Source organism: Penicillium robsamsonii, assembly GCF_028829455.1.
Source record: "Penicillium robsamsonii strain IBT 29466 chromosome Unknown utg000003l_segment0_segment0, whole genome shotgun sequence".
In the NCBI taxonomy this organism is placed as follows: Eukaryota; Fungi; Ascomycota; class Eurotiomycetes; order Eurotiales; family Aspergillaceae; genus Penicillium; species Penicillium robsamsonii.
This window is the reverse complement of record NW_026643221.1, coordinates 3,672,777-3,694,754: the sequence shown is the minus strand read 5'-3', so window position 1 is coordinate 3,694,754 and position 21,978 is coordinate 3,672,777. Positions and strand designations below refer to the sequence as shown.

Sequence of the window (21,978 nt, the reverse complement as noted above, 5' to 3'; positions counted from 1 at the left end):
ATACAATGTGTATTGTGTTGCATCACAGGAATCCATGTCAATCCAGGCTGTATTTAATTGTTGTCAACCGATAACCTCCGAGGTTATGATTCTATCTGCTTCCATTGGGATTGATGTGTTAGCAACAGGGGTGAAAATGAACCATCAAAATAATTTTTCATGCAAAGGCCCGATGCTGACTGCCTAGTCGGGTTGGAGATAGGAAAAGACATAGAAAAAAGAACGAGGAGCAAGAGATTAAGAGGACTCTCTTAGGGGCTCCTGATTTGTATGGCTCCTAGGGCTAGCTGGTACTATATATATTATTCTGCCTAGTTAATTGCTATCCATGGAGATTGGTGTTGATATATGAAGCGGATCTGAGTCACGGGAGTACCAATTTGGCTGTGATAATAACCAAGAAATATTCAAATATAAAGCTGTAGAGCTAGGAGATTTCTTATATCAAGGATATACATGTTGAAAAAGTAACCCAACAATTCCAAGTCACACATGACTACGGATATCGAGCAATGATAACGACCAAAGCGAATTTCAAAAAGCCAATAGAAATATATTTGTTCTCAATCTCTTGAAAGTAATTGGCTCTGCGACTTTCTATCTCCGTACATCCTGGCCGCCCTCATTGATCCTTGGACGATTTAATCAACCTGGGGAGGAGAACTTGCCCGTCGGAGGCTCTGCGCAAGTACTCACCCAACAACACACTCATTCCTGCTTGTTCGGCAGCGTTAACCCACTCATCGAGCGAAACGACCTGGAACTGTTGTCCCGAGCCCGACTCCATCAAGGGCATAATCTCATCACGTCCAATCTTTGTTTCGCCAGATTCATAAAGATATGTCACAGACTTTGTAGCTGGTTGGCCGAAACCAGATTGGTGAACGGCTTCGAGCAGTTGGCTTGCAGCCGACTGCACAGAAATAAGATCGAAGACCCCTGACCATAAGCTCGAGTCTGGCAACTTTTGGGTTTCTTTGGCAAAGCGCATGACATTACCCATAAGATCAAGCTCCGGTGCATCGGTACCGGTGATGCTCGACGGTCGGTGGATCCATACGGGGAGACCAAATTGGCTGTTGACATGTTCCAGATAGACTTCGCTTACCCACTTGGCAGCGATGTAGCCATCTGTCGGTTGAGAAGGAGGAGGATATGGTGATACAGAAAACTCCCCGAAGCTTTCTTGGGCAGCAAGTCGTGCAACTCCAGCCGACGAGACAAAGTGGAATGGAATACGCCTGGGCAATGCAAGTTTGACAAGTTCCTTTGTCGATGCCACATTGATCAGCTTGAGGGTCTGATATGTTTTCATGAAAGACACATCCGCGCCATTGTGAATGATAATGTCTGCACAGGAGAATATCGATATGCTCTCAGATTTCGACAGTCCAAGTTGAGGAGCCCCCAGATCACCATAATGCAAACGAACCTTCGGATGGGAGAATAGTTGAGGTAAGTCCAAGGATCGTTTTCTGACCGCAAGACAATAGATGAACGAGACCTTCTCATCTTCTATGAGCCCTTGGAGGATTTCTTTGCCAAGGAAACCAGTTGCCCCGGTAAGCACCACGGTCTTGACTCCCGAGGGGATAATGTGAGTTCCACCGTAGTTCAGGGATAAAGTAAGGTCGGATGCGATTTCAACCTCTGTATCCCAATTCACGTCTAGCTCAAGCGCCGGGCGATATATGTCTTGGATCCTGGCCGCCATTGCACGTAGACCGCTGGCTTCGAAAAGTTGATACAATTCCATAGACACACCGAGTTGCTCCTTGATTAGACCTTGTAGGTTGACAAGGGCGAGGGAACTTCCACCAACGTGGAAAAAGTCAGACTGAGAGTCAATTGAGTGGAAGGTAGTAAGCTCCCGTGGTAGCGCTTGCTGCCAGAGCTGGTGCAGTGACTGTTCAAATTCTGTGAGAGTGTTGTCGTCGGGGAGCTGGGATGAAATCAACGGAATGGAAAATCCGCTGACTGCGACACGATCAGTCTTTCCCGAGGTATTTTGAGGAATGCTTTCAACTGGAATGATAGCAGCGGGTTGCATATGAGGCGGCAATGGCAGTTCTTTGGAGAGGCGTGTGAGGAATTGAAGCGCATCTTCAGAACCGTGTGTGTCAGCCATTGTAGCAAAGGCAACAAGGAATTGATCCCTAGATTGAGTTTCATCTGAACGAACGGATACAACAGCTTGTGTGATAGCTCCTGCAGAGGAACTGACGATTGCTGTCTCGATTTCTTCAATATTGATGCGAATTCCCCTCAATTTGATTTGGTTATCTCCGTCCATGCGCCCGAGGAGAATAAGACCACCATCGTGATTGAGCTTTCCGCGGTCTCCAGTGCGATGGATTGTCGTCCAGTTCTTTTTCTGGAAAAATTGGCTTGCGTAGCGATCATTTGGAAAGCGTTCAGTTGTTTTGGTGCTGTCAAGATAGCCCTGGGCAACTCCTGCGCCACCAACAACTACTTCACCGGGAATTCCGATCGGAACAGGGTTCAAGTTTTTGTCGACAATGTAAACAGAGTAGTTTGGTAGAGTGTAAAGAGGTTGTGGAGTAGACTTTGATGTCGAATCTGCCGAATCCAGCAGGTTGAATGGAACTTCACTGCCTGAGCATACGACACTGATCTCCGCCGGCCCGTAGGCATTGATCAGTTTGAGGCCAGGCCGATTAAGACTCTTAATCTCTTTGATCAGACCACTTGACATGAATTCACCACCGCATACTGCGGTCGACAAGCGAGAGTTACTGAGGTTGGAGCGGCCATGGCGCACCCAACCGAGATATTCTGTGGGTGTCGCAAGGGTGCACGTCACGTTCTCCGATGCGATGAGTCGTGTGAGAGCAACGGGATCGCCTCGTGTGAGATCAGATGCGATCACAAGGGTCGCACCAGAGCATAGAGAGGCCATGATCTGCCACAAAGACGCATCCCACGCATAGGACGATTGATGCAGAATGGTTTCGGTTCCCTGCTTAAGTTTCCAGACCACACTAGATGACTGAACTTGGTGAGCATAGCCTGAATGATCAATCATGATCCCCTTTGGCACGCCGGTCGATCCGCTGGTGTACATGATCACTGCTGTCTGGCTTGGAACGGCCATATTTCGGACGGCGCGTGCAGTAGAGCCCTTTAGGCTAGATACATCGATGGGTTTCGCTGTGGTATGCAAAAGTGTATAGTCAGACATGGAGTTTGTGTCAACCAATACCATCGGTGCTTGTGTTTGTTTCATGATCATCGCGAGTCTCTCCATCCCCACCTTTTTGTCCAATGGAATATAAGTACCACCGACACGCAAGATGGCCATGAGAGAACATGTCCAGTCTGCACTTGGGGTCTGGAAAACCGCAACACGGGTGTCTGCGCCGGCTCCGTTGCGTAGGAGCTCGTTGGCGATAACATCAATCCGACCCTGAACTTGAGCATAAGTTAAGGAGCTCCCATCGTGATTCTTCAACGCGACACGGTCCGGATACCGCGAGGCAATCTCATCTACGCGGTGGACTATAGTCGTAGACCATTCTTCGTCGAGCTCCGGTCCTGTATAGCATAATTAGCATAACTTCTTGGATTAGAAAGGTTAATTGACTTGCCTCGACCAGCAGCAACTGCTTCTTGGATGTCATCGTTGGAATGTAGTTCCGGCCAGGTCACCCGAGTCGCTGGATTTTGAACAAAAGATTGGAGAAGATTGACATAGGAGCTAAGCAGAATTTCAGCATGCTCCATTCCATACAAGCTCTTCTGAACCGTTAGGTGAATCAGGCTTTCGCCGGCACCGACGTTGCCAACATCTAGACCGAGATCAAAAGAGGTTTCGCCGCCGCCCAGAAGTTCGCCAGCGGCAACACAACCGCAGAAGCTTCGTGATTGTTCGACCTTGGGTCGATAGTTGAAGAGCGTTTGGCACAGGGGATTGTGTGATGCAGATCGCGGAACGTTGAGTTCTGTCAAGATCACATCAAACGGCACACGTGAGTGGGAAAATGCACCCTGCGTGATGTTCCGGACCCCCTTGAGAGATTCTCCAAATGATTCGCCTGGCTGTTGAGAGAATTGCACAGGAAGGAGGTTCAAGAAGAGTCCCATACTCCGCAGGACGTCGCCATCCGTACGGCCTCCATCTCCGAGACCGATGGAAACATCCTTCAGATCAAAGAAACGCAGCAGGAGGGTCTTCCAGATGGCCAGATGGAAGTGGAATGGTGTTGATTTGAACATCCGGCAACACCGATCAATTGCATCCGACAAACTGGCATCGAGGCGAATCTGGGTAGTATGAGACGCAAATTGAGCAACCTTGGGCCGTACGGGTTGTAGGGCAAATGGAAGAAGTGGAAGTGAGGGTGGAACCTCTTTATACTGTGCTCGCCAATAAGAGAGATCGGTAGACCAGGCACCCTCTTCATATTCACGGAGCTGGCGCATAGTAAAGTCTGGATATTGAAGTCCATCTTCAGAAAGGGTTTGGCCTTTATATGCCTTTTCCACGTCTGACCAAAATACCTCGAAGCTAATGCCATCCATGTTGATGTGATGGAAGCCGAAGATTATCCAGTGCTTTTTTTGGTTGAGCGAAAGCAGCCGAACGCGCATGATCTCACCATCAGAAAGATTAAACACGTGTGCCTTCATCTGTTTCGACGCCTCTTCAACTTCTGTCTCGTCCGAGATTTCAGCTTGCTCCAAGTGCAAGGAGGATTTCGCCCAAACGCCTTGCATATGATTTTGGTCGTTGTCGGTGAAGAAGAAAGTACGCAGGGCTTCGTGATGTTGTCCGGCGGTGTTTATAGCATTCGCAAATTCATCAATCTTTAGGCGACCAGACAACTCGAACGTCGATGTAATGTTGAATGCAGTCTTGTCCTCAACTAGATGTTCTAGAAACCAGAAACGGGACTGCCCGTAAGACATTGGCACAGTTCTTTGGATTTCACGCTTTGGGGTACCGATTTCGCCGTCATCAGTAGAGACGGACGAGGACGTATCGTCATTCTTTTCAGAGTTCGAGTCTCCAGTGATCAAAGACGTCGCGGAGCTACCACTGTACGCGGTTGTTGCGTCAGGTAGTGCAAACTTCAATTCCACGGAGCTAGCTCTGGTCTCTGGAACTAATATATCCACCGGAAAATCTGTAGGGGGAGCTGTTGCAGCTACCTGGTAATTAAGTTGAGGCTCCGGTGACTTGACAGACTGTTCGCCAGGGCTCAAATTGGGAATCAAAGCTTCTGGTAGGGTTTCTGCAGCAGTGGCCAAGAGCTCACGAATCGACGCCGCGTTGAAGATTTTCAGCACCGGCATGTCGACACCTAACTCCTTGAGGAACCAAGATCGAAGGTCGACGGCGACCAATGAATCCACACCGAGCTCGTCTGGGCTCATGTCCAACATAGGCTTGCTTGGATCAGCCTGGAGAGCTGACTGGAGCTTCAATAAAAAGCCATCTAAAGACAATATTTAGTTTCAGATGGGTATAGGATTTGCGATACGAGTACCTTGCAGGATCTCGATGACTTCCTGATTCGAACTTGCCTCGAACAAGCGTGTTTTTAGTAATACATCAGATCTCCCTTTCTTGGCTGCCACTACAAGATTGCTAGACTTGTATACCAGATGCTGGAACATTGGGTTAGAAATCCAACTCTTGGACTCATCATCGTCAATTCTGAGTCCACAGCACAATTCAGCGCTTCCTACGCGCTCCAAGCAGGTGAGCACGCCTTCAGCAAACACCTCATGGAAGTCTTGCTCAGACATCCATGTATGGCCGACTCGGTAAAGATATGATTGTTGACCCATGTTAAGCTCTCGCGTCACATAGCCGTTACCGACAATGGCGCCAATGTTGATCGCATGTCCTGCCAAGCCACGATTTCGGCGCTGGGCTGCCAGACTCGCCATAAACATATTTGCGGCATTATAGGCCACCTGGCCGGGGTTTCCTGTCATCGCAGCCATCGAGGAAAAGAAAATCATGAAGTCCAATGTGTCCTTCGGGAACAATTCGTCCAGCAATATACTGCCTTCGACTTTAGGACCAAGAACCTTCTCAAGACGAGGGAGATCTAAATCAGTGAACATTGTGTCCTGGAGCACCATGGCACCCTGTGCAACACCGGCGATGGGAGGCATGGTTGCTCTGATGTTGCGATAGGTTGCTTGGACAGATTTCCGATTCGTTATGTCACTAAATATGTTAGCCGAGTATAGGGGACTGCGACCTAACAAGAAAAGAACAAGAGCTTACTTGGAAAAGACTCGGACAGTGCAGCCATTGGCAGCCATTCTCTGCAGCCATTCGTCGCCAATCTTTGGATTTCGACTAGATATAGCGATGTATCGTGCGCCCTGTCTGATCATCCACTGACAAAGCGATAGGCCGAGCCCACCTGTCAGTCCAACTAGCCAGTATGTTTTGTCCTTCGGAAACTTGACCTGTTTGGTAGCAGGGTGAACCTGGACAGCAAGCTGTGATTCACCCCATGCAATTAAAGACTGCTCTGCGAGTGGGGATTGCGCGTGAATCAGGTCCTGTAGGCCCAAAGAAGCAAACTTGTGCATATTCACCGGCATGAGGTTATACTGTGCTCTCGTCCAGAAATTCTGGAGCTGCATCCCCAATTGGGCTCTGTCTGAGGTGCACTGAGATTGGGAGACTCTTGCAGTGAGGGTGGTCTCGCTCTCAAACTGACAGTCTGTCGGCAGGCATGTCTTCAGGAGAGTAGTCATATCAGAGCTACCACCCATGTTAACAAGTCGTGAAATATTGCCAGGTAACTTGGTTAGTAGTTCACGCCGGGTGGAGTTGGGATGAATTCGAATCCATGGCCAAGAGCAATGTCCCTCCTTTGTGGTCAAAAGGACAAGTTGAACACCCTTCTCGTTTGCGTATTTCGTAAGGACTGGTGACAGGGAGAACCCAGGGTCCAACACAGCGAGAGCTTTCCCCGGTTGAAGTTGTTGTAGCATAGAGAGAGTGAGGAAATGGAAATATAGGGTGAGCATCGATCGAATTCCTAGCTCTTCGGAACTTCCACAACGCACCACCAGGCCATGCGGCACGCTGACTTGAGAGTCCAGTGTATGTGACAGGGCAACGACATGCTCCCCGTTCCACGTATTCTTCCCAAATACCAAGAACGAATTCTCCGAGGGCGTGATACGAACAGCACGGAGCAAAGAGTGAATTACATCAATCTTCACATCATCTGAGAAAGATGGCGAGACTCGAAGGTCCTTTTCTTCAATTTGATATCCAATTTCCGTTGGCTGGATGGTAACCACAGACCCGGCTCGTGCAACCTCTTTAATGATGAGACGTCGTGAGGAATTGTATCGATCATTTCGGCCAGAGTTGAGACGGAACCGAGGAACTTTGAACTGTCCATTCTCCAGCATCAGCTCCCTCTCATTGGACCACAGGATCCCATCGAGCTGGCCACTCTGATCCCAAATTTCGGCAGCTTCCAAATGGAGGAGCTTCGCTGCAATAATATGGGCATCAGCATCACGCAGCGAATGAAGGTTGAGGAAATGGATATGGAGGTGTGTCATCTCCATGGCCAATGTGCGTTGAACTCCTGAAAACATGTTGCCATAGGGGTTCTCCCCTTGGGCACCGTGGCCTAACCATAGAACATTCTTGCTTTGTTTGAACAACTCTTGGAATGACTTCAAATCCTCAGGAGTCATGTTTTTCAAAACTGGCCCATCCAATTCAATCAAACTGATCACTGATCCCATAACCGGCAGGTTTGCTGAGACGAGGTCGCCCAAAGAACTGGCAGTGTAGATATTGCTGTAGTGTGGACAGACTGCAGTTCTGATATCAGCGACCATATCAGCAGTCAATGGCGTTTTGCCTCCGATGATTGTCAACGAGTCCAGACCCAGTGTCATATGATTAGTTGCCACAGGATCACGAAGGAAATTGATACGGTGATCGACAGCTTGAGTAACCATGACGGAAAACGGCAAAGGCGAGGTTATGGAAGATGATACCAGGGCTTCAAATCCAGAAAGCCCAGCCTTTTGCATCAGTTCTTCCCATTTGTTCTCCGATACACAGGGGGATAATGTTCTTCCCTCCTGGTAGCCTAACCACCAACCTGGTAGGCCACCAAGAATGAGCCCGAAGCGCATGATATCAGAGTCCGTGAGTTCGAGCATAACGAGATAGCCACCAGGCTTGAGTAGCCGACGAACATTTGTGAGCGTCGCTTCGAGGTTTCTGGTGGCATACAGGGCCAATGGAGCGATGACGAGGTCGAAACAGCCCTCTTCATAGCCTTGTTCTTCGACGTCTTTCTCGATATCCAGCACCTTGAATGCCATTCTGGATTGATAATCGGAAAATCTTTCACGTGCGTCCTCAAACTGCGAGTCCAAGATATCTGTGTATGTGTATGATGCAAACGATGAGCCCATCGCACGCATGACTCGATCTGAAGTAGCACCGGCGCCAGCTCCTATTATACATCAATTAGTATCACGTGCAGTTTCGAAAATGTTCGTGGACTAACCAATCTCCAAAATGTTAACGTGAGGGTATCTGTGGCCAATCTGGCGAGCCATTTGAGCAATAGTGTCCAAGTATGCGTCTATTCCAAGTGTTTTTGCATAGAATTCTGCTAACATATTGTCCTGCATCAGAACTTCAAGCAAATTCATATCTCCGCGAATGACAGCAGAAAGATTTTCGCCAACTGCACGCAGCGCTTTGATGTCGATGCTGTCGGAGTAACTATATACTCGGTTAGCGTGGATCAATCTCGGTTTATTAGGTCAAAGATAAGCTCAGGTTCTCACCGGTTCAAAATGGGAGTAATATTGTCCATGGTGTCATTGGCCCATTCAGGCTTGGCGAACTTATGTTTTCCATCAGCAACGGATGTCGTACAATTCTCCGCATATGAGAGAAGATGTGTATGGTTCCAAGAAGCATTCACGCGATCGGAGTGCTGAAGCGAATCGACCAGGTTTTTCAAGTAGAAATGGGCGACACGTTCGAGATCAATACCCAGAGAACGGTCTTGTGGAAGCATGTCTGCAGCTTGTTTTCCTTGCTGTACAGTGGGCCTATCCACATCCCATATCACTTCCGTGAAAAAGGGAACATCATTGGAGGATGTTAACGGGCTCAACGGGGTGGTGTGAAGTCCTTCAAGCTGAACCAAAGTATGTTCCCCGTCCGTGGAGAAAATATCAACATCGCCAGAGAGTTCGGCGAAGCGGGCGTCCATGACTGCAGAATAGAATGGCAGTTCTGCACCGGGGGCACCAAGAGCGACACAAGCGCTCGGGTTGATACGAAGCCTATCGATCCGAGTGGGGAGGTAGAGTGTGCGTAGACGACCATCTCCGGGGAAGGAATAAGCAAGCATGATTGACTGAATAGCTCCATCAAGACAGGCTGGATGAATGATCAAGGGCTTTTCGGTTTCATAATCCACTGGGACAGCGATCAAACCTGCTGCCTCGTCCATTTTTCTGCGCAAGTTGGAAAGGGCCTGGAAGGGTCCAGTGTAGCCAAAGCCGAGCTTGGAAACTGAGTTGTAGAATCGGTCGCCTTCCAGCTCCAGGAACGAACCTTGTGGCTTGGCGTGTGGTGGGAGGATATCGTGTTTAGGGTCACCTAAGATAATTTGCAGGGTGGCAGATGCATGAAGAGACATGTTGGACGAGCCCTTGTTGGCGTCTGAATGACAGGCAAACGATGCGGACACAGTATTATCGTTAACTTGATCAAGCGAAAGTCTGAAAATTGTTTCCACTCCCCCGTTCTCCTCCAGCACCAATGCTTGTCCGATGACCACATCATGAAAGTCGATTAGTTGCACAGAATCTAGGCCATACTTTTGAACTACAGCCTCAACCGCCGCTGATATATACCCAGCTGCAGGGAATACCATTTGACCTTGGACCTGGTGATGCGACAGCCAAGATACTTCCCTAGGGTGAAGATAGTTGCGCCAGCGCAACTCATTGTTTGTCCCATCGGGGCATTTGACACCCAGTAGGGAGTGGAATGGTTCCTTCTCGGTGCGGATTGCGGTAGATGATCGAGATTCGTGCCAATAAACTCGATCATGATCCCATGAATAGGATGGAAGGCCTTTGATAAGCTCTGGTGTTCGAGTGTTTTGCTTTTGCATTGCCTTCATTTCGAACCCGGCGAAATCTACAACACTCTCACCTAGGGCAATCCATAAGGCACCCAGAGCGGATGAGAAAGCCTCGGTATCATTTTTCCCGCGGTTCAAGGTCCCCGTGTAAGGCAATGTCTGGCCAGACACTTCCTGAATGGTTTGCATTGCCGGCCCCTTCAATGCTGGATGAGGACCAATCTCCAAGGCCATATCAAATGGCCCAGCTGCAGCAACTGCATAAGTGACGGCCTGGGAGAATAGTACTGGATTGACCATGTTGTTGCTCCAGTATGTGTCGGCAAGATTATCATTCACGCTTTCAATATTGGCGCCATACACACTAGAGATCCAGGTAGCACTGCCACTCGGGGAACGCTGAATAGTTATACCACACTTGCGGATCGCTGCGATATAAGGTGCTGAGCAGGAAACCATGTGATGTGAGTGATAGGCTTTATCCACTTTCAACATGCGAGCAAATTTCTTCTCATCTTCAAGGATTTCCCTAGCCTCGTCAATCGCATCCGCGTCGCCGGAAAGTGTGACGCTGGCAGAGGAGTTGCTAGCCGCCACGCAAATTCTGTTGTCAAGTGACGGCATCTCGCACAGCCCCTTTGCATCTTCATATGATGTCCCTGCGGCTATCATTGCTCCTTTTTTTCCTTCCTTGTCAGTTGCGTATTGAAGAGACCATCCACGGTAATAGGCAATGCGGATTGCATCCTCTTCGTTGAGATATCCCGCGGCATAAGCTGCCGCAATCTCGCCAGACGAATGGCCAACGACAGCAGTGAGTTTCAGATTGGCTGCCCGGAGAAGCTGAACCAATGCAATTTGAATCGCGGTACAAAGAGGTTGCGAAAACGCCGCCTCTCCAATACGAGATGAGGATTTCTCTTTAACAAGCTCCTCCCTCAGCGACCAAATAGGGCGATGCTCCGTGGGTAGTTCCTGTAAAGAACGATCAAGACGTGCCACGCAATCACTAAACATTGGTGAGCTTTCGAGCAGCTCGGCACCCATCCTTGCCCACTGTGCTCCTTGGCCTGTGAACACTCCAAGGAGTTTTGGTTCAAGGATACTTCCTGTCCGCGTGCTTGGTGTTATTGTCGAGGAGGCTACTGCATCATCCAGTCTTACAGCAAGATCTTCTGGGCTCGATGCCGATACCGACAGCCGTACTGGCAAGGTGGAACGCCGAGAGTTCAAAGTCCATGACAAGTCACGAATATTGACATCTGAATACTTTCGTAAATAAGCCGAGTATGCTGCAATGTTGGCAAGAAGCGATTTTTCGGATGAGGCAGAGAAGTTGAATGGTGACACAGTTAGGCTACTATGTGCGGCGTTCCGACCACGCCTAAGCAGGCGCGCATCAAACCCTTCCAAAATTGCGTGCGCATTTGCACCGCCAAAGCCAAAGCTGTTGACACTAGCACGGCGGGGGGTGTTCTCAGGGAGTTGCGGCCATTCTTTCGCGACTTGAAGGATTTCAAGGTCGTTATAGAAGGGACGTACCGTGGAACTCAACTCGTTGAGTAGTAGATTAGGTGGGATGACAGCATGTTGCAAAGCAAGTGATGCTTTGAGTACAGCTGCAAGTCCAGCCGTGCCTTCGGTGTGACCGATCACAGTTTTGATGGACCCAACATACAAGGGGTCCTCCTGGGTACCATCACGCTGGTATTTGGCTGCTTGTCCAAAGAATGCAGTGCTAATAGCCTCCGCCTCGACAGGGTCACCTGCCGGAGTTCCTGATTTGATCAGCAAAGCGCTATTGATTTTCATATTCACTCCATGAAGACTTACCGGTACCATGAGCCTCAAAATATTGTGGTCGGTCGGTGGGTTTGGAAAGATCGAGTCCAGCTCGAGCATAGGTCGTCCGAATAAGCTCTGCTTGAGCCATAGGGTTTGGCATTGTAATTCCTTTGGTGCGACCATCTTGATTGGCACCTGTCTCTCGAACGATGCACTCGATGTGATCCCCATCTGCCAATGCTGCACTCAATGGTTTTAGTATGACGGCAGCAATTCCGTCACCACGTGCGTACCCATCTGCGCCTTTGTCCCACATGCGCGAGCGGCCGGTTGGGGAGAGCATCTTCAACTTGCTCTCTGCGATATATTGCTCTGGTCCCAGCAGAAGATTTGTTCCTGCTGCCACCGCAACATCGGTCTCCCCACTTCGCAGGCTCTGTACAGCCTGGTGTAGCGCAATCAGACTCGAAGAACACGCTGTGTCAATTGTCATAGAAGGTCCGCGCCAGTCAAAAAAGTAGGAGACTCGGTTGGATAGAATGCTTCGAGCAGTTCCTGATGCAAAATAGGTCGGAAAGTTCTGCACATCCCGGCCTAGCATATCGGCATAGTCATTGGTCATCAATCCAACATATACAGCGGTGTTAGAGCCTTGGAGCTTTTCCATAGGAATGCCAGAGGTTTCAAGTCCCTCGTAGACGGTCTCGAGCAACAGCCTTTGTTGAGGGTCGATCGAGTTTGCTTCGACTGGTTTGGTTCCAAAGAATTGGGCGTCAAAGAGTCGATGATCATCGGACAGCAAATAGGAGTGTCGAACATTCGTAGTGCCATGGTGAAGGCCGTCGGGATGGTAGAAGGCTTTGGTACTGAAGCGGCTTTCTGGGATCTCGCTAAGAACATCTCGAGGTGCTTTGAGCAAGTCCCATAGCCTGGAGGGTGTTGTTGCATCACCAGGAAAGCGGCAAGCACTTCCCACGATGGCAATCGGTTCCCCGATATGCTGAAGATCGCCTGTCATTATGTAGCTCAGGTTTCACTGACTCTGCACAGGGCTAGTACCACCAATGTGTGACTGCACGTATTGCAATGAAAGGTCTATAGGGTATCAATAATGGACAATCGGGACAACGTTTTCTCCGTAGCATTCAAACTCCAGTTGCCAGGGACGGGGAGTGGTACATATCAATGTGCCGAGACTCGCTTTAGTTATCAAATTAGGAGTCTTCGGACATCCACTCTCGCTGTCAGCTTGTTATTGCTTTCAGCTGGTTCCGACTCCGAGGGCTGCCTCCGGGGTTGTCATATGAAACGAGACAAATCATGATGAATGTATGGGATCTACCATTGTTTCGCTATGTGTGTAGGGCAGAATCATGCATTTTCTGGCTCCAGGTTGCACTATCAATTTAGAAATCCTGAGGTCGTAGGATTCCAGGGGTTGCCAATCCGTCTAGTTTGAAATATCAAGTCCGAGTCGGAGTCCGAAGAGCATGCCCTGTCGCATTTGCATGTTTGGGATTTCATCTAGAGAGCACACCATCCACGACTCTCCAGCACGTGGGCAGGGATCGTAAGCGCTTGTCCTATGGCGAATAGGGTCGATGACAGGGCGGTATTTCAGAAGAAGCCTCTAGAGACATGTTGCGCCTCCATAATCATATTCCTACGGAGACTGGACTCGGTAGGCTCAGCACCATGATTCAAGTCTGAGATAAACCACATACATACCTATGTAGGCGGGGATTCAATATAGAACCCATTTCCTTGGGTCATTCCCACGCTTCAGTTCTTAACCACATTTCCACGTGCAATGAATCTTTGTCAATTTGATCCCTAGCCTCAAAGGTATTTAAATTTTAACTGATAATATCCGACGATTGCTGCATATTGTAGTTTGAACGATCAACGCGTGGCAAGTAGGCGTGATCCAGGGAGCTTATGGTATTTGCTTCCCTGTCCCTCTATAGGCAGGAGGTGAAACTCTAGCCTATCTGCTCTAGGAAGAGATAAAATATATCCCATACTATATGGAACGTGGCTGGGTTCATGATGCATAGGCAGGAGATGCAAATTAATCCTACCCTATCTAGGGGACGCGACTGAGATAAGGATAGGCAAGAGGGAGAGATGAGGGCTAGACTTGCTAGAGACAAATATGCACAGAGGCAGGAAATTGCAGGAGTTACCCGGAAGTGAGAGAAGAAAAGATAGCAAAGTAGGAGAAATTTACATGCATCTACCAATCCTGCATGGATATCGCGCGTTCGTCACTCAGGCACCAAATGTGGACCTCCATTTATTTATGACCAGTCTGTTTACAGCAAAACGAGGAGAATGAGACACTCTGCTCACTTTCCCATAGTATCAGTCAATTCGCATATATTGGACCGCATATGGCCACTAGCTTCAATAGATATAAACAAATTCATCATTTTCCCGATCGGTCAAATCCTGGAACGCATTGTCTCCAACTTGCACAGTCTCGTGTCCAGCCTCCTCCAGTATATCCTGCGTTTCGTGGTAATTATTTTGCATCGAAAGATCAACAATTTCAGCTCTCTTGCCGTTTTGGACACGGCGACGAGCTTGTTGTTTGTTGAGGAACCATAGATTGGCCCACTGAAGGACAACAACAGCAGCCAAGGCGCTAAAGATTCCGAGACATGCACGCAGGCCAGGTTGGTAGGCTGGTTTGTCCTTCTCGTTGAAGAGCAATGGACCAATAATATTTCCAGCCGAGCTTGCCGCGTTATACAAACTCATGATGACGGATTTCTTGGTGGTTCCTGCCGTGTTGCCGATGATCCAGGTCACAACCAATGGATTGCCGCCAAATAAGAATGCAAGTAGATAGTAACCAGCAAGCAATTCGCTCTGCACAGACGTGTTCCGAGGCACCGCATACAAAATTGATAGACCAGCTATCACAGGCAGCATGAAACCCGCGATGATAGCACTCTTCAGACGCGCAGTTTGGGCGAGGTAACTTGCCAGCAGAATGATGAGGAATTGTAACGCGCCAAATGGCATGGTCAGCAGAGTTGTCCGGTATTTATCGTAACCAAGGCCGCTTAAGATCAGTGGACCAAAAATGTTGGTCACGCTGGCGCCGATGTTGAGGAGCATTGACATTCCAATCCACAGATAAGTTTTGGGTTCTAAGCAAACCTCAAGCACATGACTGAACTTGAACTCGGGATTTCCGGTTCCAGTCTGGTTGGCTCGAAGGCGCTCGATTCCTTGAGCTTTCTCATCCTCGGTGAGGAACCTAGCGGAGGATATATCGTTGTCCAAGCGCCAGTAGGCGATTGGAGCGGATGCAATAGTTATCAGGCCGACAACAAGAAAAATGCTAAAAGGAGTCAGAATATACCACTTTCGGGGGGTTGATCTTTGGATTCCATACATCTGCCATGATTTGAATACGTCTGACTTGATTTGTGCCAGTCCATATGATAAAGCAGCTGCGACGATGGTTGCTAAGCCATTTGTACTATACCACGCAGCAATACGGATTGGTTGCTCTGCACGTCGATACCATTGACTCGTGATGACACCAAATAGAGGGAGACAGCCGGCCTCGAACAAGCCGAGAAAGAATCGAGCCGCCATCAAGGAGTTGAAGTTGTGGCATGCAGCCATGCATGTCTGCGCAATTCCCCATCCAAGGCATAGCGATGGCATAAGGATTTTGTGTGGAACCTTGACAATCAGGTACGAAGAAAATGGCTGCCAGACAAGTTGTGCAATGGGTGAGATGGAGCCGATGAGCGAATATTCGTTGCCGGTAAGACCTGTGTCTTTCTGTAAACCGAATGTTGCACCGTATCCCAAGACTGTCTTATCGAGGATCTGCAAGAAGTAGACCCAGACAAGCACAACAAGAATAGTTCGGTCGGTCTTGCGGCAGATTCGCTTGCTGTCTTCTTCAGTCAAGGCGACGCGTACGATGCCACTATTATCCACCGGTTTGTCACCATTCTGCTGCTCTGCCGATTCATCGTGGATAACATTTGGTTTGGACATAGTTGAGTCTTGCATTGCATAAAATTGGAGAACCCTTGGGTCTTGACTGACTGAATCAAAGACCAAAAGCATATATATAGGTCAGTTGCGGCACCCCACGTCTTCAGGGCGGCACTTCCGTCATCCATTTTAGTTTTCCCCATGTTCCCCCACGCCTCCACATCCCCCACGAAAGTCTAACGCTGCCCACATATTAGCCAACCTATTTAGCGAACTAACCTTGCCGCATATCGATTAGTGCTTTCATTGCCTTCCAATCGATTAGAATATCCTTGTTGCTTGACACTAACAACGCATCGTGGAGCTTCGGACGTCCCATTCAAACATCCCGTTATTACCGAGACCAACCGAAACTAGGGGGTTGTGGGGGTGAACCCGTGACATTAGTGCAGGATCAGATGTATTCCATGTGACATTCGGGTACTAAAGTGAATCGTCGGTATCTGCCGTCGGCTCCTTGCCCGTAGGTTGTCATTGCAAATGCCAACGACCGGCCGGAAATATAGATCGAAAATAATTACTATTCACTTCTAGATCAACTGGAAGATTATATATAAATGTCAGGATATTTAACAAATAAGCTTTAGATTCACTCCCCCGGCACAGAGAAATCCAAGCCTGGCCATTCTATTTACCTAGTTTTGTTAATGTGATACAGAAAGCATAAGTGGTCAAAGTGGCCGGGGACTGAGACCCTTGTGTCCACAGTTGAGCTGGCCGGTGATCCCCTCATCCCTTGGCGTATTTCACAAGCGGCCCGGCCACCGCAGAACACATAGCAAATGCGATGGATTACAACTTAATATCTGAACAACTATGGTCTATGTGGACTTTTCCTTATAGCCTCCTACTTTCTAGGTGATATATAGTCTCGTCAGGGGTTTTAAGGTTTTGGGTTCATGGTTCCGATATATATATTTGTAGTTTTAAGCAACGCAATGTTCGGGTAATTTGGAAATGATGATAATATAGCCTTATACGCTATTTTAAATTCATACAGATATTATCAAAAAGTCTTGTCGAGGACTATCGACAAATAGGGAGCTAAAATAAAAACATGGTTGTTGGATCACGGATCAGCTGAACTGTGCTTTGAGTCACATGACACTTTCTCACTTTCATATGCCCCAGGCAGTAAGGCAGTAAGGCGTTTAAACGCCAAGGCAAACGGACGCGTCTCAAGATTATTGTAACATCCAAGATTCAACTGTTCGGTGTAAATGCTTCATAGTACTCATTACTATCTCACCATATTATATTCTGAGAACCACCACGAAACGTGACTATTCATTTAATTTCCAATAAACTCGAACAAATCTCGATTTCACCACGTTGCTACTACGATATTGCGAGAGTACCCGACCCTACTCTTTGAGCGCATCATGACCCCAGTTTTTGAGCGACCGGTAACTCTTGCTACTCGTGTCATGCTTGGCTCGCTCCTTTGTGCCAGAGGGCGCCTACAGTAGGATACCACGCGACGCATGTGGTTAATGCCTTGATCGCTGTAGCCGGATGGGTTCGCAGTGGGATTGTGCTTGAGGATCCGCAGAATCCTTCGGCCACTATCGCCACCTTTAGCTCTCGTTGCTTTCGTCTAGTTGGTGGGATTCTGCGACCGAGAGGGAGCGAGGGTAATTAAGGGAAGGAATACTGACTGACATTTCATGACCAATAGTCTCCCCTGAACCGCCCACCCAACCCGATGTTTGTGATTGCTCTCCCTTAAGTCAATCACGAAGCTCAGTTGGAGTCAGTTAACGTTGAACTCGCTGGTTAGATTATCAACCGCTTATGTTTCTCAAGCCTGCCTGTTAAGGGGAAGGCACTCAATCACGGTGTCTCTGTCCTTCATTGTTTCTACTGTGGACATGTCCTGATGAGAACTGAATATTGGATTCTCAGTTAGTTGCGACGTGATTTCGCTTTTATAGATGTGTTTGTAAAGTTAAGTTTGACGTCATAGCGGCGGAAGCACACATATCCATAGCGAAAGGTATTCCAAGGTTGCTATGTCACAATGACAATCCTTGGAAGGCTACCCAGGTGGTACCGAAACACCTGGGTACCCTGCATAACCTTCAAGGTGGGTCACTACCTCATGCACAATATAACGGAGTATGCAGCACGCGTGTCGTAGCCGAAAGAAGAGAGATCTAGAACTACTGAAAGGTAGGATCTTGAAATATCGACTTTCGGGGTGCATTAAGGAGAAGAATAATATGGCACACGACAGGATAGACAAACAGGGGGAGGTCCCGTGACCTCCCAGCAGTAGCGTTGACAATTAGAACACTAAGTAGATCCGCGGAGATGTACGATCTCGAAACCATATCCTTATCTTGCCAAGACCCCCGATTCTGATAAGTAATTCTCTTTTGACTCGATGGATCTTCGCGGTGTGAATATGCTAGCTAGTCGGTCATCCTGTCAGCAAGCTTAAAACTCTTATCTGAGTTCAATCATAATAAGGAGTGCCGGAACTAATCGTGAGGAACCATGCAAGGGAGGATTCCTGCCGTGGTGTGAGAGATAAGCCTTTCATTGTGCTTGCACCAGGTAGGGAAAACTCGGGCAAAAATGATATATTTTCCCCGGCCCTCCAGAGAGTTATATGTCTGCTTTTCCCACAAAGGGGGTTGCTGCTAATTGAACCGACAATATCTCCAAGTGATCGCCGTTGTCTTCTGATCAACATGACTTTCGATGCGCTCTCTCCATTAGGGGTGGTTGAGGCCGTCTCAAAACTAGGCGCACATAAGGGGCACATGCGACTGGACAAGGTGTTTTTTAGTGCAGTATCAGCTGGCTGTTTACTTGCATTCGCCTGCGGGACTACTCTTAGTACCAATGCCAGCCCTTGGTTTCAAGAGAACGCCCCAGGTTTAATGCGGACTATTAGCGCCTTGGTGTTTCCTTACGGTCTGTGTATGATCCTCCTAACAGGTGCAGATCTTTGCACTGGATCCTTTATGGTATGACTACTGGCGAAACGGACATGGTAGACTTGATGGGGACTGTAAATTGGCTAACGTGTAAACCAGTTTACTTCAGTTGCTGCCCTCCATCGCCGCTTGTCTTGGTCAAGAATGTTGCTTCACTGGGCTGTGACATTCCTCGGCAACCTCGCCGGATCTTTATTTGTCGTAGCTATCATCTTCGGCTGTACGCATTCGACTCTCGCTTCCCTACTGCTCCAAATCAATGTGACTAATGTTGGACTTATAGATGGAAATACCTTTTCCGCAGAGCCCTTTAGGTCCGCCGTCATTTCTTTCGCCACAAAAAAGCAGGTTACCCCTGACTTCCACATGATACTTCTGCGTGGCATTGGATGCAACTGGCTTGTATGCTTAGCTTGCTTCCTTGGTATTCAAGGACGTGATCTGGCATCCAAGGTTATTGGAATCTGGTTGCCAACATTTGCATTTGTCTCCCTGGGCTTCGACCACGTCGTTGCAAACATGACATTTATTCCATTGGGTATCTGGCTGGGAGCGCCACAGATTACGACTGGCCTCTACATCTGGAAAGGTATCATCCCGACCTTGCTGGGAAATATCATCGGTGGAGGTGTATTTTGTGGTCAGTACCCCAACCTATATTTGCTAATAGAGCATCTCAACTGATGACAAGTATAGGAACTTACTATTGGTACATGTACCTTCTCGATCTGAACACTCTGCCTTTGTATGGCGAAAAGAGAGTTGGGAGTAGCTCATTGAACTCAGTATCGAGCTCAGATCGAGCAAGCACTAAGCGACCGGACGTTGAAGCATCTGCTAGAGGCTTTGGGAACCAGAACCCACCTATGAATGAATAGAGTTAATAATAATAATTTAATAAAGCGAGGCAGAACTGAATTATAATGCATGGCTTACCTATCTACTGTCCAATGTTTTGAATATCTTCTATCACAACCTCGATTGGAGATTTGGGTGTGTTTATCGACGCACATTGTACATCAATGTCATAGTCTCCAAACTCCGATATTACCTACACAGGTCCATCTTCTCATCTCTTTAATTCGCTAAGGATTTCGATTATATGGATACATATTGCGTGATGCCAGCTTTGGTGTATGTCGGCTTATTAGCCGACCAGCCGTCACAGCCTTGGAACAAACCAGCATCGGGCTTCACGTTGTCATTTGAGCAAGTGAAAATCGGCATATTTTTTCTTTGAATTTGACGGTTATACACGGTGTCGTATTCGCACCCTGTCTGTTCTTGAGAAATTTGAAGTACATGCAAATCGTGAGGGTGGGGTAGACTCACAATGAAGCGACAGGCCGAAATCGCTCGGCGCGACCAGCCGAGCAACCTTCATCCCACCAGGCCTTGGGGATGTGGGGTGACAGTATATATAGCAATCAGAATCTCTTGTTGAGGGACAATAAAACTCTTCATTTAGGGATACTGGTAAACAGATTCCTACATTCAAACTGCTGTTAACATTTAATTATATCAAATAACATTCAATCATGGCACCCGGACTGGTGGAAGCTGCTGGTATCCAGACCTCGGAGAGACCCGTCAAGCTCTCTGTGTTCCCTGATGGATTCAAAACATCCGGTCAGCATCCTCCTATATATTCACAAGTCCGGCCCTATGCCGATTTCCCGAAGATCCATACCGGGCCTACATTGTGGAAAGCAGAGGACTATCGCGAGAATCCCGAGCTTTGGACACATCGATTCACCAAAGAGGAGGTTGCAGAGATTAGCTATGCCACAGATCAGTTTATACAGAGTGGAACCCCTTTAACTGGGATATCGAAGGTAAGATTATCTGTGAGAACGCGAGGAACATGACATGTGGAAACTAACAGGTCTACAGGCCAATTTTCACTTGCCTAATTTGTCTGAGCGGATGGAGAATCTTCGATATGATCTGATTAATGGCAAAGGTTTCTTCCGTTTTAGAGGACTTCCTGTTTTGGAGTGGGATCTCCAAAAATGTGCAACAGCGTACATGGGCCTCGGCACATACTTAGGATACTTCGTCAGTCAGAATGGTCGTGGTCATGTCCTTGGTCATGTCAAGGATTTAGGAGAAGATCCCACCAAAACTGACAGAGTTAGAATCTATCGAACAAATGCTCGGTATGCAACTTGTCATATTGGATATCGGATTGTGTGAAACAAAAAGCTAACTTGTTCACTAGTCAATACTTCCACACGGATGGATCCGATATTGTTGGACTCCTGTGTATCGCCAAATCTCTCTCTGGCGGAGAGTCTGACATCGCGTCCACACACCACGTATTCAATGCACTACAAGAGAGACATCCTGATGTGGCACAAACACTATGTGAGCCAAACTGGTACTTCGACCGGAAGGGTGAGGTATCCGAAGGCGAAGAAAACTGGATTCGAGGCAGCGTGTTCTACCTCGAGAACGACAACGGCAGCTCCACACCACGAGTATACGCAAGACTCGATCCTAATAATGTGACATCGTTGGCACGTTTCAACTCAGGGCCCGATGCACGCATACCTCCCCTGTCAGACAAACAGAAACACGCCCTGGAGGTATTCGAGAAGACGTGTGCTGAGCTGTCGCTACACATGATTCTTGCTCCAGGTGATATTCAATTCCTGAGTAATTCACATGTCTTCCATGCACGAACCGCCTACACAGATCACCCAGCTGGGGCTGTTGATGAGGACGGCAGGCCTGCCCGACGACGCCATTTGATGCGACTTTGGCTGTCGGCCCCGGAATCTGAAGGAGGATGGAGGCTTCCTTACCACGATTCTTTGGAGAAGAAACGAGGAGGTATCCAGGTTAATGACACTCCTCCTGTCTGTCCATTGGATGCGGAGTGAACATATACATTGCTGTAACAATTTTACCAAAACTCTGTGAGCATGAGATTGTACATACTATTGCAAGGAAATACGAAGTTGGTGCTATGAAACCAAATATCGGGCGTTGAAGTAATAACGAAAAGGTGCTTTGAACTAAGGAGGTCATGCGAGGGATATAATAAATAAGAACCGGAGACCCCACAGAAGTTACCCCAA

The 21,978-nt window shown here is 48.1% G+C and overlaps 4 protein-coding genes across 4 annotated transcripts; 2 read left to right on the top strand and 2 right to left on the bottom strand.

The window, feature by feature from the left end:
* Positions 1–622: 622 nt before the first annotated feature.
* Positions 623–12,942, bottom strand: N7447_006126 (Acyl transferase/acyl hydrolase/lysophospholipase; the record flags this gene model as incomplete). The annotated part of the gene is made up of 7 exons (XM_057230388.1): positions 623–3,555; positions 3,615–5,459; positions 5,511–6,202; positions 6,263–8,483; positions 8,538–8,758; positions 8,824–11,917; positions 11,973–12,942. The coding sequence occupies 7 exons, from the start codon at positions 12,940–12,942 to the stop codon at positions 623–625; spliced, it is 11,976 nt and encodes a 3,991-aa protein (XP_057085478.1).
* Positions 12,943–14,330: 1,388 nt separating this feature from the next.
* Positions 14,331–15,965, bottom strand: N7447_006125 (putative MFS transporter; the record flags this gene model as incomplete). The annotated part of the gene is made up of 1 exon (XM_057230387.1): positions 14,331–15,965. One exon carries the CDS (start codon positions 15,963–15,965, stop codon positions 14,331–14,333), a length of 1,635 nt encoding a protein of 544 aa, XP_057085477.1.
* A 2,681-nt stretch (positions 15,966–18,646) lies between these two features.
* Positions 18,647–19,773, top strand: N7447_006124 (formate/nitrite transporter family protein; the record flags this gene model as incomplete). The annotated part of the gene is made up of 4 exons (XM_057230386.1): positions 18,647–18,925; positions 18,995–19,115; positions 19,179–19,535; positions 19,592–19,773. The coding sequence occupies 4 exons, from the start codon at positions 18,647–18,649 to the stop codon at positions 19,771–19,773; spliced, it is 939 nt and encodes a 312-aa protein (XP_057085476.1).
* Positions 19,774–20,433: 660 nt separating this feature from the next.
* Positions 20,434–21,780, top strand: N7447_006123 (TauD/TfdA family dioxygenase; the record flags this gene model as incomplete). Its single annotated transcript, XM_057230385.1, has 3 exons — positions 20,434–20,730; positions 20,789–21,054; positions 21,117–21,780. The coding sequence occupies 3 exons, from the start codon at positions 20,434–20,436 to the stop codon at positions 21,778–21,780; spliced, it is 1,227 nt and encodes a 408-aa protein (XP_057085475.1).
* Positions 21,781–21,978: the final 198 nt, after the last annotated feature.